The following is a 20502-nucleotide window of genomic DNA, read 5'->3' as shown; positions in this document are numbered from 1 at the left end:
AAGTAACACTGGGGCTAACTGACCTCCTAGGCCACCTCTTACTAAAACAAGTATTATTTTCGATTTGACCTTCCCCATCGGCATGGGACTTGGCACTGGGCTGAGGGGAAGGGTATTTTAGGAGCCTTTATTTCCCTTTGGATTCTCCTCGCAACTCCAGACATGTTCTGCTTTCGCTAACCTTTCTCTGTGCTGCTTCCTAAAGATGAAGTGGCACTCTGGAAGGAGGACCCAGCTGGGCAGTTGGGCACAGAGAGCTGCCTTGCCCCTGACCCCTAGGCCCTCCTAAGAAAGGAACCAGAAGAATCACAGACATGTCTCATGAGACAGGTGTCAACTCCAATCCAGAGAGGAGGCCTGTGTTTTGTTCCCTCCTCAGTGCCCTACAGCACGCAGGACATAAATACCTGGTGCTAATAAACTTACCTGTGTTGATAAAATATTCGGGGTGGACACTGTTAACACACAATCCTAAGAGTACACGATTTTTGAGTTAAGAGAAGTATCTTCCTCATTCCTGGAAATAAAAATTCTTCCATGTTTGTAGATTTAACATTTTATTTGCCCCTAAAAACATGTATTTTACATTTGCTGGGAAGATGACAGAAAATAACACAGCCTTAGTAAGGAAATGATACAAAATAGTGATTAAACATGACACATTTTCTGACTATTAGGTTCTAACTCAACCCCCTGAAAATGCTAACCTAATTCTCAGAAGCCAAGGCAGTCAGCAACCTGGAAGCAAGGAAAATACAGCTGTGTCCGGCTAGAAAGGATAAGGAACACCAGCAGTAAGAAAACACACGCTCTACAGCTGATGAGCGACCAACGTTAAACACAGTGGGGAAATGCGGTATTTATAGTACTTGGAGGCTTTTCTGTGGCTTAGAAGGGTGAAGCCACTTTGTTCTGTCAGTGAAACCTTATTCCTGCTTTCGTGTTAGTGACAAAGGTTTAAAACAACAACAGCCGCAAACACTCGGTTTCAAGTGAACTCTGCACACAAGTCCCCCAGAGCCCTGTGGTCCCTGGTGGCGACCGCGCTGCCCTTCTGGCAGGCCTCACTTCCAGGAGCACCTCTTGGAGGGTGGGACTAGAACTGGGGCTTTTCCCTCAAGAACCTAGATTTGCTTACTTTCTCACTTCCAACTCAGCACCAAAACAAAAAAAACGTGTAACGGCCAGCTTACACGGGGTGACCTTCAATGACTTATAGCAACGTTACATGCTTTACTCAGTTTCTAAGCCCACTGGTTTGCACAACAACACACACTATGGTTAACCAGCAATTTAACATGAAAATGAAACACTCAACCCTGGGATGTTAAGAAGCATCACAGACACGATGATTATAAGGCCCGGCGGTCACGTGTGAGGCTCCCAACGGCAGAAAGCAGTGCTCCTTCAGGGCGGCAGTCACCAGACCCTCCCCGACAGCACCCAGATCTGAGCCAGGGTGCGGTCCACATGGAGAAAGTCTCCGCATGGAGAAAGCAGCGGAAATAATCGCCGTGCTGGGACGGCTCCCTCACCCACCCCCGCCCAGCAGGTTAGGAGTGTGTGGCCGGTGCACCGACAAGCCCATCCTGGAGCAAGAAGGCGCTCTAGGAAGAGAAATGCAAACACGCAGACACGACCAGGAATTGTCACAAAACATGACAAGAGGGAGGTACCTGTTCCTGCAGGTCGTAGTCGTAGCTGTCGTGCAGCAGAAGACTGAGGACATAGCGGGTATAAATCATGGCATCGATGCCACATTTCTCCAGCTCCTGCCCCAGCCAGGTCTGCACTGGGCCCAGAGCATGAAGCAGAGACATTTCAGAAACAGATATGGGGCCTGGAGAAGAGCCTGAGGAGCTTTCAGATGGTAAACCACCCACAGCAACTGTACAGACAGGGCGCATGAATTCAGGTCGCTGACATCCTTAAAATGCGAAGCATTTTCTGCACTTGATGTTGTGTTGGTATCTGGAGGGGATTTTCACTCCAGTAAAAAGGAGAGATGCTTGACATCTAGGATAAGCATCTATTTTCGCTGGCAGTCAGCCATTAGAACAGAATTTCCCTCTTCAGGCAGGACCAATGAATCAACATCCTGATAGCAACACACATGTAGATGTGATTTTTCTACTTTACTTTCACATTGAGGCCAAATGGAAGTCTCCGGCAGAACCTACAAAAATGAGAGAGAGAAAAAGGTACGCATTATATAAATTACTGATCTTTTGAAAAAAAAAAAAATCCAAATGAACTGTTTATTGAACTTTGGTGTCTTAGAACACAGATTTTTTGCTGTAATGTTTGACATTTTAAAACAAGTGACATTTCAAAATTTTAAGTTTAATATCATTTAAAAGAAAGGAAAACTCCAAAATTTACATTGTTGTGCTTGTGTTCAATCATAGCAATGTTTATTTTGCTATCTCAAGAGACTGGACTAATAAAATTCTGTCCATCCATAACGCTGAAAGAATTTGTGTGGTAACAAATCACTAGTTCATTTTTGAGTGTAACAGAAGCAGCTGAATAGTAATTTCAATTAAACAATGGTTAAAAATCAGTCCTTTAGGGGGCGCCTGGGTGGCTCGGTCGTTAAGCATCTGCCTTCGGCTCAGGGCGTGATCCCAGTGTTCTGGGATCGAGTCTCCCATCAGGCTCCTCTGCGGGGAGCCTGCTTCCTCCTCTCCCACTCCCCCTGCTTTTGTTCCCTCTCTCGCTGGCTGTCTCTCTCTGTCAAATAAATACAATCTTAAAAAAAAAAATCAGTCCTTTAAATTGAAGGTTTCATAAAGGTAATCAATCATCTCGTATGGCTAAAAGATTTGCATGGCCGCTCGATACTTATTTCATAAAGTTAAGGTAAAACATGGATTTGGTTCATAGCTATGCCAGGCTGAGGGTTAGACCTGGTTTATTCTCCTACATCTCAGTTGACAGTTTGCTTATTTGGGTCAAAGATGCCATGCTCTTCATAGCTTTTTCCCTTAAGTTAACCTACTTTCAATATGTCAAACTAATCTAACGGCCTTATTAAATCACTCATGCCACCAGAAGATGAAATCTACCACATTAACAGGTAAATCGTATCGGCTCAGCTTTTGAATGAATTTTAGCAGACAATAAGAGGGTTACCAAAAGTGACTTTAGGGGTGCCTGGGTGGCTCAGTCGGTTAAGCATCCAACTCCTGATTTGGGCTCAGTTCATGGTCTCAAGGTCATGAGATTCAGCCCCATGTCAGGTCCCCGCTCAGCAGGGAGTCTGCTTGAGATCCCTACCCTTTCCCTCTGCTGCTCACCCTGCTCATGCACTCTCTAAAAAAATAAATTATCTTTTTTTTGAAAAGTGATTTTGGAGACACCTTGGGTGGCTCAGCCGATTAAGCGTCTGCCTTTGGCTCAGGTCATGATCACAGGGTCCTGGGATCATGTCCTGCATCAGGCTCCTTGCTTAGTGGGGAATCTGTTTCTCCCTCTCCCTTGCCTGTCACTCCCCCTGCTTGTGCTTGCTCTGTCCTATAAATAAATAAAACCTTGGGAAAAAAAAAAAGTTTGAGTCATGGAAAACAGATAAAGCAAACATTTTTCTATAATTTTAACCTGATGAAACTTTCCGGCTAACTCTCAAAATTAAAACATTTTTCATTAATTCTTTAGTATGTTTGGATCTTAGAATGCCAGACAGATCAGCAATTAAACAATACAATGAATTCTGGGGATATCCGCTAAAGCAAGGTGACAAGCTGGTGCTCATTCCACGAAGACCAACCAAGACAGAGAGCAGATAAAGCAACAGCTGAAGGAGCTGGATAAAAGATCTAAGGCAGCCTGAGCTCAGAACAAACAGCATCAGAGACGGGCAGACGTAGCCCTCAAGAATTCAGCAGAGTATTAACAGGCATGCATGTGAGGAACTCCGGAGTGCAGGGAAGGACCATCATGAAGACCAGGAGGAAACAGGACCTGATGCTCAGCAGGGCCAGGAACAGGGCTGTTTCCCACCAGCCAGACCTGAAAACCTCCTAATTCAGGGACACTGGGTACTGAGAAGGCTCCTGACTTAGTATGGGGAAGCAACGAGCCCTAGACAGAACACATCCTAAAAGGAAGACAGGAAAGGACCAAACTATTTCTAATTTCACTGTGGTCCCAGAACAAACCTCAAGAAATGTACAGGAACACAAAAAATACCTAGCACCTAACAAAGTAAAATTTAGGGGCGCCTGGATGGCTCAGTCAGTTGAGCATCCTCCTCTTGGTTTTTTTGGCTCAGGTCCTGATATCAGGGTTATGGGATCAAGCCCCACATCGGGCTCCATGCTCAGCGTGGAGTCTACCGGAGATTTTTTCCCCCTCCTTCTCCTTCCCCCTCTACTCCTTTCCCTGCTCGTGCTCTCTCTCTCAAATAAACAAAATCTTTTTTTAAAAAAAGTAAAATTTACAATGGTTGGCACCTAATAAGAAATTAGCAAACATGCAAAGAAGCAGGCAAAAAGGAAGTAGAAAATTAAGAGAAAAATAAATTCACTGAAACCAACTCAGAATTGATATAAAAGTGAGATTTAGCAGAAAGGACTCTGAAGCAGTTATTATGACGAAAGGCCATGTATGTGATGAGTAGAGAACAGAAAATATAAAGATTGAAAGTCAAACATCTACAGATGAAAACTACGTCAGAGAGGAAAAGCTGGCAGCATGGGATAATGGCAGGTCGGCCACCTCAGAAGGAAAGATTCCAGAGTCTTTTTTTTTTTTTTTTAAGATTTTATTTATTTATGTGACAGAGAGACAGCCAGCGAGAGAGGGAACACAGCAGGCGAGTGAGAGGGGAAGAAGCAGGCTCCCAGTGGAGGAGCCCGATGTGGGACTCGATCCCAGAACACCGGGATCACGCCCTGAGCCGAAGGCAGACGCTTTAACGACTGCGCTACCCAGGCGCCCCAAGATTCCAGAGTCTTAAACTGCAAAAGAAACCATACAAAATGAAACACAGAGAGAAAGGAATACATTGACACAGCTTCAGCAAGCCGTGTGACAATTTTAAGAAATCTAACATATGTTTAGTTGGAGGAGAAAGAGAAAGGGACAAAGAAATAATGACCAACATTTTCCCAAAATTGATGAGAGCTAAACGCACAGATCCAAGAAGTTCACTGAACTCTAAACACAAGAAATAGGAAGAAATTGACACCTAGGCTTCCTGCAACAAAACCATCCAAAGAGAGGAAGCTCAAAGCCACCAGGGAGAAAAGGAACATTAGGCAGAACAGAGAAAAGGATGAATAAGAACACCAAGTTTCTTGTCCGAAACATGCAAAGGATAAGATAACCAGGCAAAAACGTTTAAGGACTGGAAGAAAAACCCATCAATGCAGAATTCTATACTCATCACAAACTCTTTCAAAACAAAAGTGAAACAAAGACTTTTTCAGAAATGCAAAAGCTGGAAGATTCCAGCACCAGCAGAAGACGGCGGTCAGAAACATTACAGCAAATTCTTCCAGGCAGAAGGAAAATGACACCAGAATAAAAGGTCCATCCACTCAAAGGAACAAAGAGCACCAGAAACAGTATAACCACATTTTTCTTATTATTTCAGTATCTTTCAAAGATAATTCCACTACTGAAACAAAAACAGTAACAATTTATTGTGAGGTTGGCAACATCCGTAGAAGCAAAATGGAGGGCAACAAAGAGTCAAGGCCAGAGGGGGAAAATATAATACTACTACGTGCTCCTTCCATATTACCTGCAATGGTAGAATGCCATTTGGACACAGACTGTGATATGACAGCTGTTAATAATCATAATAAATGTAAACGATCAAACCAACCAATTAAAAAATAGAGATGGTCAGACTGGATTTTAAAACTGCAAGACCCAGATACATGCTGCTTATAAAAATACCCACATTATTTTTTTTTAATTTTTTATTATGTTAGTCACCATACAGTACATCATTAGTTTTTGATGTAGTGTTCCATGATTCATTGTTTGCCTATAACACAAAGTGCTCCATGCAATTCGTGCCCTCCTTAATACCCATCACCAGCCTAGCCCAATCCCCCACTCTCCTCCCCTCTGAAACCCTCAGTTTGTCCATAGTCCCTAGTCTCTCGTGGTTAATTCCCCCTTCTGTTTACCCCCCGGTTCATTCTTCCTTTCCTTCTCCTACCGATCTCCCTGCTATTTCTTATGTTCCACAAATGAGTGAAACCATATGATAGTTGTCTTTCTCTGCTTGACTTATTTCACTTAGCATAATCTCCTCCAGTCCCATCCATGTTGCTGCAAATGTTGGGTAATCGTTCTGATGGCTGAATAATATTCCATTGAAAAATACCCACATTAAATATAAAGGCACAGATAGATTCAAAGCAAAAAAATGGGAAACAATACACCATGCCAACACCAACATAAAGCAAGATGGAGGGGCCCCGGGTGGCTCAGTCGGTTGGGCAGCTGACTCTTGATTTTGGCTCAGGTTGTGATCTTGGGGTCCTGGGATTGGGCTCCGTGATGGGCTACACACTCAGGAGGGTGTCTGCTTGAGGATTCTCTCTCCCTCTCCCCTCCTCTTGCTCGCCCTCTCTCAATCCCTCTCTCTAAAATAAATAAAATTTTTAAAGTACAAGGTGGAATGTCTACATTAATATCTGACAGATTTCAGAACAAGGTGTTAACAGAGATAAAAGTCATTTCATAATGAAAAAGGGGTCCATTACCAAGAGGATGTGACAGTCCTATTTATCATACACCTGGTAGCAGAGATTCCAAATACGTGGAAACTGATAGAATTTCAAGGAGAAATAAACAAATCCATGATTGTACTAGATTTCAAAATTTCTCTCTCAATCACTGAAAGATGTAAACGGAAAATCAATAAGGATTTAAAAACCAGAGCAACATTATCATCAATCGGACAGAAGACTGTATTCTGGGCTATAAAGAAGTTTGCAACAAACTTAAAAGGATTCAAATCATACAAAATATATTCTCTGACCACATGGAACTAAATTATAAACTAATCAGGGGCGCTTGGGTGGCTCAGTCAGTTGAGCGTCCAACTCTTGATTTCGGTTCAGGTCATGATCTCAGGGTTGTGAGATCGAGCCCCGTGTCAGGCTCCATGATAGGCATGGAACATGCTTGAGATTCTCTCTCTCCCTCTGTCCCTTGCATCTCCCCATCTCTCTCTCTCTTAAAAAAAAAAAAAAAAAAAAAAAAAGTTTCAACCCAACCATAGGATTCTCTGTTGTCATTAAGAGAATTCACATTTCTTTAGCCAAGTGTGAGGATTCAAGAAGTGGGTGAGAAAAAAAATCAGCATACAAAGCCAGAAAGCAAAAGTATACTGAACTCCCAAGATCTCATCAAAGCGGTTAAAACCAGCCCTTGCATTTTTACCCCTAACAGAACTCTTCCTCGAACTTGTTTAAGAGCTGACGCCCTATCATTTTTAAACAACGGGCCATATCCCTGAAGTCACTAGCGGTTACAATCTTTTTTTTTACTCTATAGTGCAGACTGCAGAGGACCACAGAAAAGAGCAGAGGCTGGGAAGTCTGGTACCCTCAGACTACTTGGCAGTTGTCCGTGCGGTAACTGAGTGGATCCTAGTAACAGGGTCTGAGACAGGAACAGTACAAGATGGCTCTTCCTGTACCGTAACGGCAGGTCTAAATGTTCTCGGAGCCAGTGTCCAGTCTCCATATTTTGAATGTCAAACTGTCAGCAGATGACCCAGGTACGGAGTACTGGGCCATAACTAAGCTGCTTCTCCCTAAGCAGCAAGACTTCGATAGAGGGGTGAACATTTGACCGGGTGAGAGACTCTATTTACAGTTCTGAACCGAAAGGAGTCTCTTAGGTATGCTGGTTCACAATTTTTAATTAAAACTTATTTTGGGTACGATCTATCACATGGTCAGAACAGTGGAAGAGTCTGACAAACCTAGGCAAAAGCCATTTAATGTCTACCTGACAAGTTCAAGGACACAGCTGGCAAGCACCCCGAATTTCAAACTGTTATGCTCATTCCAAATGTGAAATTTCGTCAGTATCAAGTTAGATTTCATTTCAGTTTAACTAAATTCTCCAAAAGTTTTTTTTTTTTAAAGGTTTTATTTATTTTATTTAAGAGAGAGACAGCGCGCGCCAGCAAGGGGAGAGGGAGAAGCAGGCTCCCTGCTAAGCGGGGAGCCCAACGTGGGGCTCGATCCCAGGACTCTGGGATCAAGACCTGAGCTGAAAGCAGACACTTAAGGCAGATGTTTAACTGACTGAGCCACCCAAGTGCCCCAAAAACCCAGGTTCTCCAAAAGTTTAAGATTTTTAAATTTTTATTTGAGAGAGAGAGAGACACGACAACAAGCGGGAAGAGGGGCAGAGGGAGAAGCAGGCTCCCCAGTGGGCAGGGAGCCTGATGAGGGGCTCGATCTCAGCACCCTGAGATCATGACCTGAGTCCAAGTCAGATGCTTAACTCACTGGGTCACCCAGGTATGCCTCCAAAAGCGTTTTAAAGACAAAGCACCACTGCATAAACTCAAAGGCTTTTTGTTTTGCTTCACTTCATTTTTTCAACATCTGATTCTCCAGAGGTTTACAGAGAAAAGAGGACCTTCAGATCATCTTGAGTATCTTTCTCCAAAGCAGAACTAACCCAAATCATGCTACTAAAGACTGGGCTGCATAAATGATCATTTAAAGGTCCCACAATAGGGGTGCCTGGATGGCTCCGTTGGTTAAGCATCTGCCTTCGGCTTAGGTCATGATCCCAGAGTCGTGGGACCCAGGCCCACGTTAGGCTCCCTGCTCAGTGGGGGTGGTTTCTCCCTCTTCCTCTGCCCGCCCCCCCCAACTCACGCACTCACTCTCTAATAAAATCTTGGGGGAAAAAAAAAAGGTCCCACAATAATATACTTATTTTAGACTTTTTGTCTTTTTTACATCAAACTTTAAATGGTTTCCTTATGGATGCAAAAAATACACATAGCTATAATTAAATGCCCATGGAAGTTTCTGTACCACTTATGTCTTCTTTAATTCTTGAAGGTAGCACAGAAGAGTGGAAAGTACATGAGCCTAGCAGTCATAACATCTAGGTTTTTGTACTCAATATCACCTCTGCTACTTAATAGCTGGTTTTGTGCCCATAACTGCTTGGGGTCTTTGTTTTCTCATCTGTAAAACAGAATAATAAATACACGCTCTCTCTACACCTCAATCTCTCACAAGGTTATTGCAATGAACAAAGGAGAAGTATATCTGTGTTTCTGTGGCCTTTGCATTTCATAAACTGTCACACAATGGAAGGTACTGTTACAAATTACCCCCTCAAATTGTTTATACCGGCTTCATCTCACACGTGCCTTCACTGATTCAGATAACGTGAAGAGTAGTATTTGTGTAAAATATACTGCTCCTTCAGAACAAAAAATACTCTATTTCCTTACTGTCCTTAAAACAAAAAGCTATGAAATTTCCTTCATTTATAAGAACCTAGTTTCTAGTCACATCAAAGCCTTTCCTCTTGTTAACATGTTCGTTCTCTGCTACAAATTCAAATGTGACACTGCAAAGAACTCAAAATGGTTAAGGTGCAGAGGATGAACACAAAAATACAATGGTCCCCTTTGCTGCCCAGTATTCTATTTGTTTTGAAATGTACACACCTGCAGAGTGGTCTCTGCACAGAGAAGCCACACTATCCCCAAACAGCACACACCCAGAGGAGCTCAGCACACCCTGGGCTTTTTCTGCGGCCCGGGTACAATTTCTAGAAATTTCTATTTCTAATCAAGGATTAAAAATAGCCCTGGTGGTAAATGAAAATCTTCCCCCAAGATTGGGGCAACTCTGTGTAGGCCTGGGGATCGATCAAAGCCTCCAGGGTCTAATATTAATCTAAGCCTGGAAGTGAAAGTGCTGGGGGGAATACCCCTAATGCCCTGCTCACTCTCAAGATACCCCCAGGTCTCATACCACCCTGGGTCTCCAGGAGTCAGGGCCCTGGGGCCTGGGACGTTTAGGATTAGACGTGGGACTAGGATAACAAATTTTAAATTTTAAAATAAATTATAAAAATAAAAGCATTGAGGGGAGAAGGTGGGGGGATAGGTGACTGGGTGATGGACATTGGGAGGGTATGTGCTGTGGTGAGCACTGGGTGTTGTGTAAGACTGATGAATCACAGACTTGTACCCCTGAAACAAATAATACATTATATATTAATTTAAAAATAAAACAAAAATAAAAGCATTTAATTATTTATCTAGTCTATATGCTTTCAGAGTCATATAAGTAGTCCCGAATGATCTGTCCACTAAGAAAAAAGAAAACAGATCTAGTACTTAAGTTATTACAAGAGTACTTTTTCAACAAGTAATTGAGAAATGGTAAGGCCACAAGTTTCAAATGAGTAATTTAATAATGAAGACTCTTTCTGCGGTGGGATAAAGGGGCACTTTGAAGGAGGTTCACTGATCTTCCAAAATTTCTCCCGTTGTGTAACAATGTTCCAAGAAATATAATGCTGTCTTTCTGTACTCTTTGTAACACCACACACATTCCTAGAAGTCAGTCCGATTACGGCCCCGTCTGTGTGTCTAGAGAGTCATCTAGGGTGCACGCAGCACTGATTCCTGTAAGCTCTAAGAAACAGACATTCTGCAGTCCAGTTTCTTTAGAGCTCAAGCAGAGCAGACAAGTGACCAGCTGAATTTAAATGTTCAAGTGTTTCCCTTCTTCTTAATACAGTGCATATATGTTTAGATTTGCTGAAAACACCTAAAAATTATTTCAAAATCATCATCTCTTTCTGACATGGTGCACAGATAGCTCTCATGTGTGGAATGTTCTCGATGTCTTGTGCGACAGCCCAACTGATCATGAAGAGCACGGTCAACAGTTCCAAAGCGCACTTCTCTGGGCAAAATGCAAAGTGCGGATCTTGTGGAGGGAAATCTGCTCAAGCCATAGACCCACTCTTTTACTCTCCAAGCACTTCTGCTTTTCTGCTCAACTGGACCACATCTACTTGCATTACAAAAGCTTGTTAACGTATTTTTCTAAATATGAAAACAGAAGGACACCCACACACAATTTCTCCACCCTAATATAATTCACAGTATTTCTATGTGGTCATTTTCAGTGTTTTTTCCCTTTTGTATAGAACTTAAAATGTTTTATTTCAACAGGTTAAATAATACATACTTTTGTATTCTCTGTTTTTCACCTAACATTATATCTTCCCAGTGCTCTGCTAGGGTCCAATATGGCAGCCACCAGTCAAATGTGGCTATTTACATTTTAATTAAAAATCTGCCACACCAGCCACATTTCAAGAGCTCAAAGCCACATACAGCTAGTGGCTATTGTACAAATATAGGACATTTCTGTCACTGCAGAAGTTCTACTGAACAATACCAGCTTGATTCTCTCCTATGTTAGACCAAACAAAGAGTCCCTGGCTCAATAGAATCCATGTACCCTCCTCCACGTACCTGTGGACTATACGAGACAATCCTCCTCATACCCGAAGATGGGATGCTAAGCACAGCCATTCTGAGACAGCACAATGTGCCAGAGGACCGGTCTGAGGGAAGTGGAAAACATCTGCCTTTGTGTTTGATAGGTCTCAAATTTCATCAGGTCAAATGTCATTACAGTAGAAAGTAATCATGGAAGGTTCGGTGACAACGTCAAACTGTATACAGAACAGCGAGAACCCTGAAGCTCACTGACAAAGCAAAAAAGAAAACAGAATAACCAGGACGGGGGCCAAATTTCAAGGTTCAAAATTCAGGACGAAAAGTTATTAAGTCAAAATAGGGTGGATTATGCTTAAAAACCAACAATCCCCAAATCCCAGTAGCCATGTCCCTCCCGGACTGGCAGAAGTGCTCAGCATAGTCACACACAACCGCTCTGGGACTCAGCACACAGCATGACAGCATGGTCGCCAACCTTAAACCCTACTAGCCCAGGAACCAGGGGCAAAGAAAATCTGCATCAAGTCATGCACCAGCGCTTCAGAAACTTCCTCCTGGAAGTGGCCCCACATCTCCCCAGTCAAAGCAAGTTTCATGGCCTCACTCCAAGTAGGGGTGGGGGGAACACTCCTCTCCCATGCCAGGAAGACGGAGGAGCAGGAACAGGTGTCAAGAGCCCTAAGGACTACTCTAAGGGGCAAAATGTGGGACTCTTGATAGGAAACAACTCTTAACGTCTAACACTATTGAAACCAGCATTCTGGTCAACTAGAGTGGACTATTCGAGGCAGATGAATTAAAACACTGCAAACACAAAACAAAACAAAAAACCCACAAAAAGAGACTAAAGTAACTTGCTGAGGAAGGCTTCACTGCTGAAACATTAACACCTGAATAGCAACGAGCCAATGCCTCCAGCTCCTCTAAGAAGCCATCCCTAACTACCTACAGCCACACTGCTCTCTTCCTGTACCACTGAGGGCACTCACTGTCCTCCCCGCTCTCTGCTTTCAATGATACGCATCCATACTATTCTCCCAACTGCCCCCTGCATGTGGGCTCCTTCACAAGCAAGGCTGAAAGTTCTCCAAGGCCAAACTGTGACATATTCCACATGCTAATTAGCCCCATGCTTAGGCTTTGGCAGGTGAGCAAAACTGTGTCAAATTAACACTTTCCAAATCTAAATGGGGGAAGAAATTCTGAAAATCAGCCTTGGGAAATACAATATTCATAACACTAGCGTGTGTGGGAAAACACTGAGCCCCGGTCAAGTTCTCAGCCGCCAGGTGGGGAACAACTCTAGCCTAGGAGCCCCAGCTCATTCTTCCACCACCCACACACGTGCTGGAGGCTTCCTGTGTGCCAGGCACCGGGCATGCTGTTAGCGATATAAACTCAATGACCTTCAGGTTTGTTCCTTCTGTATTTACCATCCTACGTTAATGGGCTTTGGGCTTCACCCTTAGGTAATCAACTTCTTCTTCCTACTCAAACCCATTGGCTTTCACCTTCCCTTTGTTCTAGTCTGGTACTTTTGCAATTTATGCCTTCACAATGACTACATATTTTTACCTGGTCTTCCTCACTACAAATTTCACAATAAATATGACCAAGTCCTCAATATTCAAGGCCTGAATTACCTGAAACTGTCTTTTCATAATTCCTCAATTTCAGTATCAATACAATTTTCACACACACACAAAAGCCTTTGAAGGGGAAGGGTAAAGGATATACAAAATATAAATAGAAAAAAAAAAAACAATAAAGAAGGTAATGTTTGACCTACTAAGACTCTAGCTTTTAGATTCTACTACTTTTCACAAAGATCCTAAATATCTGCCTGGCAAATCCGAGGGTGCACATTTCCAACGAGCTAGTTACACACATACACATCATCTCAGTGCATTTGGAACGTAAGGGAGGGCTCATGTTCTGTGGTAGGCAGCATGCCTTCGGGGCGAATCTAAGGCCAGGAGAGAAAATCCATAGAGAATCTACAGCCTAAACGAGAACTCTTATCACTCAAGAAACGGCAGGCTAAAAGCTGGTCCCATAAACCCGTTTAACCTCTGTATCTGAAAAACCATCTAGATACGGAGAGTCAGACCTACAGTCGCTTCCCCATCTAGAAACGTGCGAAGTCCTAGGAAATGAATAAGGCTTCTGTTTAAGACAATATAATCAGTAAGACTAGCATGGACATGACTGCCTTCCACCAAAATAGAAGAACTGCGTTAAGGATTAAATTCCATTTTTACTGTATGAACTGATTACTGTATATTCTCCAGTAACACTTAAAATGAATTCTTTTCATGAGTGTAGGGTCGTTCTTATAGATTTAAGAGTTATTACTTGACAGTAACAGGAACTAGCTAAGGTCTTACTAAACTGAAGACACATAACAGACCCGGTTAATCTCTAAGTTGAAAAGACAAGGAAAAGGAAGAACCAACTAGACCATGATGACAGGTGAAAGGACCTGGTTCTACGGAGAATCAGAAGTACAGGAGAGACCTCCCCTAGAGCAAAAACAAATGGGAACGAGATCAAGTGTGTAATGAGACTAAACAAAAGGGAAGAGCTTTCAGTCCGGCCTGGATAAATTCTCCCCTGCTGGGTGCTGGGGGCGAGTGCTTACAGAACCGAAAGTCTAGGTCAGCCTCTAAGTTCTCAGAGCTGTAACGGGCCTAACCAGAGGGAGATAAACTGCTTATGCGAAGTAACATTGTTGTATTTCTAACTTTTACTCCATTGCCAGTTATTTGATGATTCATTCTCATCTGTTAATATTTCTGATTTAAAAAGCCAGGCTGATTTTCCCAGACTGAAATCTCTTTGCAGGTTATCACATTACAATAATCAGTGTTTATCATTCACCTAGAGCTATTAGACATCAGAATTCATTAGCAGGGCTACAAAATGTCAGTTTTTATGCCTTCAAAAAAGTCCTTATTGGAGACTTACAAAAATGTCCTTTCTCCCTGGAAGGGGCAAACCACATGTCAGGCCGTTTACAGGATGAAAAACCATGTGGAAAGCCCTCTGGGTCAGAGGGAAGGCATTAAATGTATACACTGACATCTGAGAGAGTCCTCCTGCAAACAATGAAACAGCTACCAAACAAAATCCAAACATTAAAACAAAGTTTATTATTATGAAATCCTAAAAGCTTTTAGAAAAATTGTTGTAAAGTGATGAAACTAGATTTCAGAAATTTAAAAACTTCTACCAGGAGAAACAAAACGGACCTTCAACTCTAAGAAAAATTTTCAAAAACACTAACCAAGTTTATTTAGAAAAAAAAACATTTAAACAAGAAGATGTTTAGAATTTTCAAAATGCAAAGCCTCTAACATGATGAAACCCATTTAATCATGGATAAAGCATTTATCAAATAAGATACTAGATCATGGTGTATAAAAATAGTTTTTCAAAGTGATACTGTCGCTTGTCCAATGTCTGTGCATAAAAGTTCTACAGCTTCCGGGGTGCCTGGGTGGCTCAGTCAATTAAGCTTTCAAGTCTTGATGTCAAGAGTCATGAGATCAAGCCCTGTGTCATCGGGTTCCTCACTCCCTCTCTAAAAAAAAATTTTTTTTTTAAGATTTTATTTATTTATTTGACAGAGAGGGAGGGAGTGAGAGAGGGAACACAAGCAGAGGGAGTGGAGTGGGAGAGGGAGAAGCAGGCTTCCCGCCGAGCAGGGAGCCCGATATAGGCCCAGAACGCTGGGATCATGACCTGAGCTGAAGGCAGATGCTTAAGGCCGAGCCACCCAGGCGCCCCTCTAAAAAAATTTCTTAAAAATTCTACAGCTTTCAACTACTGACCTTAAAATTACCAAGTGATCTGTCCTCTGAGTTACACTAGGTGGGGGAAAAATGGCCTGAAATTCTGAGGCTCATTGGTAAAACAGTGCCATTTTTAAAAACACTAATATAAAGCCATAAGCTACGCTATTACAGTTCTCCAAAATGAAACTGGGTAGTGAGCGAGATTTTGATAAGATTTGGTATCTCTCAATAAGAGATACCTAATTCAATATAAAAATTTTGTATGATTATCTGATACATATCCTACTAGTTAGAAACTTTAAAGGATCAGAATAAAATTCTCTTTTTGACTTTGCAAAAAGATAAACATTTGAGAACTCAGAATAGGTTCAAAGTATGTGTATTTTTCATCCATTAATTATATGCTTCAAAGATCAAATCAAGTCTTTAGCTGTGACTCTTAGGATAACTACGTAGTTAAGAGTCCCTAGGAAGCTATTTAAATGAATGGTATCATCATTTAAAGTATAACCTGTTACAGTTCCCCTAAAGTGTATTTATTCCAGGTGATATAAAAATTTATTATTTTTTGGGGCGCCTGGGTGGCACAACAGTTGAGCGTCTGCCTTCGGCTCAGGGTGTGATCCCGGCGTTGTGGGATCCAGTCCCACATCAGGCTCTTCCACTATGAGCCTGCTTCTTCCTCTCCCACTCCCCTTGCTTGTGTTCCCTCTCTCGCTGGCTGTCTCTCTCTCTGTCGATAAATAAAATCTTTAAAAAAAAAAAATTATTATTTTTGCTGTAGAAATTCTTCCTCTTGCATAAATTAGGGAAATACCAGAGCTGAAACAAAAGTAGGCTTATTTATTTTAGGACATCTTAAAACTTTTAATATGGTAATGTGCATCTGGAACCTCCAGGAAGGAAACAAAGTAGATAGCATTTTCCATACTTATTTAATTATAGACCTCTTTTTAAGTTCCTGAGAACATTGCGAAATATAACCTTTTAAGAAAGACTTAACATTTTCCCTACGGGCCAAGTTATAACGAAGACCTAGATCATCTAGGGTCCTTATATCCTCAATTTCCAAGGGTTGAAAGGTTAAACTGATGATACCATCTCCTTTATTTTCCTTTGAAAAATCTGCATAAATCATATGGTGCTATACAGTAAATCAATCACAATTCCTTTTGACATGGGGTCAGAAACTCCCAGATCTCCCCCTTTCCCCTAGGCATGCTTCAGGCCTCATTTATGATCTTGGAACACATACACTTCAGGAGCTGTGCCTGCGTTCAACGTGCACCACTTACCTGCCAGCTCACATTACAGGCACAGCAGCAACGCAGGTGCTTACAGCCATTGAAGCGATCCTGGGTTTATGTTCACTGCACAATACCACCAAGCTGTTTTTTAGTGGCTCCAAAAACAAAGATCTAATAGGATGCTAATGGCAGAGCCACAAGGAGGGAACTCAACTGGCCAGTAGCTCTACAACACTGGAAGGCCAAGTATGGCGCTCAGAGGGCATGATCCAGGGGCTGCTGGAAGGGCAAGCTAACTGACAAGTGCCTGCAGTTCATAAACATTTGCTGGGGTCATAGTACAGCTGCTAAAAGATTTAGAAATGCTACCACTTTTAAGTGTACTTTGAGGCTTCCCTGAATCTGGGAAACATGCTGAGAAGCCCCACTACTCTTAGAGGCCAAGTAGAGTGGCATTAATAGGACTGTTTATCTATGGAATTCTCCCTACCTCAGTGGTATCTCTCAAGACCCGAAATATAAATACTTTAAAGACAATGCAATATTAACAAAGCAATATTATCAAAAATGTATTTAAAATAGCCAGAGGCCGGGATACCCAGGGGGCACAGTTGGTTAGGTATCCACATCTTGATTTCTACTCAGGTCATGATCTTGAGGCCGTGAAATCGAACCCCAGACTCAGCGCAGAGTCTGCTTGGGACCCTCTCTCCCTCTGTCCCTCCCCACCTCCCCCATGCCCACACACTCTCGAGCTCTCTAAAAATAAACAAATAAAATCTTTAAAATACCCAGCGGCCTGCACAGGTCCCAACCTGCCCGTGGTTTGGGGTTGTTATCTGCCTCATAAAGTCAAGGAGAGGGTTTGTCTTCTCCGAAAAAGACTCCTACACAGTTGGCTTTAGCATCTTCCAGGAACAGGGAGGCAGGGATTGAGGCCTCATGAGTCTGGGTTTCAGATGAATTAGAGAAGACAGTGCTTACAACCAGAAAGTTCAGAGTCGGGTGTAGTTACCTCCAGGACTCATGACTGTTAACCCAGTCTGGGCTTCAGGACAGTCATATAAATGGATTCCTTAACAATAAAATAAAGTTTCAAAAAATGAAATAAAATAAAATACCCAGCAAAGTATGACACAAAGGTGAAAGATTTTGGATTGGAATTTTACACTAATTAAAACCCTTCTCAAGGGCACCTGGGTGGCTCAGGTCATGATCCCAGGGTCCTGGGATTGAGTCCCGAGTCAGGTTCCTTGCTCAGTGGTGAGTCTGCTTCTCCCTCTCCCTCTGCCCCTCCGCCTGCTTGTGTTCTCTTTCTTTCAAATAAATAAAATCTTTATAAAAAATTAAATAAATAAATAAAAGCCTTCTCAGGGCGCCTGGGTGGCGCAGTCGGTTAAGTCTGACTCTTGCTTTCAGCTCAGGTGATGATCTCAGGGGTGTGGAATCAAGCCCAGCCTCAGGCTCCATGCTCGGTGGGGAGTGCGCTTGGGATTCTCTCCTCTCCCTCTGCCCCTCCCACTCGTGCTGGCTCATGTTCACTCGCTCCTTCTCACAGATGAAATAAATAAATCTTTTAAAAAAAAAACTCTTCTGAGGGCACCTGGGTGGCTCATTCGGTTAAGCATCCAACTCAAGGTTTCAGCTCAGGTCATGATCTCAGGGTCATGAGATTGAGCCCCATGCTGGGCTCCATGCTCAGTGAGGAGTCTGCTGGTCTCTCTCCACAAACCTCCCCCAAATAAATAAAATTTTAAAATCTTTTTTTTTAGATTGTATTCATTTATTTGACAGGGAGCGAGAGAAAGCGCAAGCAGGGGGAGCAGCAGAGGGAGAGGGAGAAGCAGGCTCTTCACTGAGCAGGAAGCCCGAAGCAGGGTTCAATCCCAGGACCTGGGACTATGACCCAAGCTGAAGGCAGACCCTCAACCAACTGAGCCACCCAGGCGCCCCAAAATTTTAAAATCTTAAAAACAAAAACAAAAACCTTCTCCTCAAAAAATAGACTGGCATGACCATCTGTAGAGCTCTATAGAGGTCAAAACTCTTTAAAATTTCACTTCTATGCTCAAATGATAAATATTACAAAGGTAAACGTAAAAAGTAGCAGACATAGGCACTCACATACACAACAAAAATATACATACATAACTGGGAAAAGGATATTAACAAATCAGTTAAGTATCCAAACACTGAACATAAAAGCCAGCTTTTAAATGACTCCTGTTAAATATAAAGTTGATTATGCTTTTCTTATAGATTCTGGTCAAGTTCTCCATCACATGAAATATTTAATTTGGGGGTTAGTAATAAGTATTCTACTCCCATGAATATGAAATCAGACAACTCTGGAAAAAAAGATAATAATCCCTAGAAATCTTTGATAAATAAGGGTAATCTTATCCAGATGCTTCTTTCAGGGGTTACCTAACGGCCAGTAACCAGAACTACAGGAGTGATTTGGGCCCCGAGTTGTGTTATAGATCCCTGAACATTCATGTTTCAACCCCTCACAAACAAGGTCGAAGACCTGTGTAATTTATGCAGAAGTCACTACCTACAAACCAATTCTCCCCCCCCCCCCCCCCCCCGGCTCTGAGACCTTTACTACAAGAGCAAGTGAGGAGAGGGCTTAAGAGGGAAGATGGTCGCTGTGGTGGCAGCTTTTATGTCAGAGCTTACTCAGACCCACTGAAGCAGAATCTCCATTTTACCAAGTTCCGCAGGTGACAAACGTACTTTTTTTTCCTTTTTAAGTAACTCTAGGCCCAAAGCGGGGCTTGAACTCACCACCCTGACGACAAGAGTCACATGCTGTACAGACTGAGACAGGCAGGTGCCCCCAAATGTACTTTAAAGTTTGAGAACACAGTCCTTAGACCTCTTTCCCTATCTTAAGGTCAGAAAGAGGCTTGTCTGTTCTTCTAAAAGTATTCAAGTTTTTCTTCTCATACTGTAGCAAACTGAGTTAGTTTCCATCCAGCCCTTCATTTCCCCTCAAACAACCCGTTACACAGCAAGTCCCCACCGTCGTCACCATGGGACGGACTGGCAGTGCCTCCCTGTAGGCTGAGGACATGTCCCTGCACTGCCCCCTGTGACTGGTGTGGCCACTGAACCGCAGTGGACATGACCTACGCATGTCCAACCAGCTTTAAAAGTGATCATGTGATTAGACCTCTTCTGCTATCACAGGAAGAACGTGTTCCAGATGGGACCGCTTCCTCAGCATGGGTCTCAGGATGAGAAGACATCTGGAAGGGCACCATAGCAACAAACTCGTGGCCGCCAATGTATTGATGTGAGCCACGAAGAAATGTTTGGTGCTTAAGCCACTGAGACTCAGGGGTTTGGTCACTACAGTGCAACCCTGTAAAATCTAATAAAACATTCAAGTTCTTAATCCATTTACGAGTTACCTCTATCTAGAATTAGTGAAGCAGGCACCTAACTGCATGTTTTTCTACACGGAAAACTAGCTGTGCCAGTGTCATGAATGGATCAGCCCTCTATCCCCACCTGTAACTGCACTTCTCTCCCGGACCCAAGCTCCACATAACCACACGTCTGTCTGGGGCTCTTTTCCATGCTCAACATACTCATCCCCACGCCAACACCACGCTGGCTGAACTACCAGACTTTCACACGAAGTATCGAGATTTTTCCTCAGGAGGGTCTTCCCTGTGCTTGGCCTTTTGTTCGTTCTCACAATTTTAGGATCAGCCACCACATCTGTGTGAAACCCTGCTGGGATTTTAATGGGAGATGCATTAAATATATTGATCAATTTGAGGAAAACAGTCTACTTTACACCATAGAGTCTTCCCATTTATGAACAAGGACCATTTCTCCATTTATTTAGGTCTCCGGCTAGATCTTTCAAATAAGTTTTCATGCTCAGCACACACATTTATTCCTAGATACTAGGTCACAGACTCTCCCAGGTTTTATACAGAATCATCAT

At 42.7% G+C, this 20502-nt stretch overlaps 1 protein-coding gene across 2 annotated transcripts in view; it reads right to left on the bottom strand.

The window, feature by feature from the left end:
* KIAA0232 (KIAA0232 ortholog) overlaps window positions 1-20502 on the bottom strand; it is an 82992-nt gene that overhangs the window by 47291 nt on the left and 15199 nt on the right. For both annotated transcript variants that reach the window (XM_040624941.1, XM_040624942.1), the window contains exon 2: window positions 1677-2176. In XM_040624941.1, coding sequence (XP_040480875.1) covers window positions 1677-1907 — 231 coding nt within the window. In that variant the 5' untranslated portion in view covers window positions 1908-2176. The remainder of the gene's footprint in view (window positions 1-1676; window positions 2177-20502) is intronic.

The sequence above is a fragment of the Ursus maritimus genome, unplaced genomic scaffold, assembly GCF_017311325.1.
Source record: "Ursus maritimus isolate PB19 unplaced genomic scaffold, ASM1731132v1 scaffold_8, whole genome shotgun sequence".
In the NCBI taxonomy this organism is placed as follows: Eukaryota; Metazoa; Chordata; class Mammalia; order Carnivora; family Ursidae; genus Ursus; species Ursus maritimus.
Note: the sequence above shows the minus strand (reverse complement) of the source record. Positions and strands in the feature narration are given on the sequence as shown.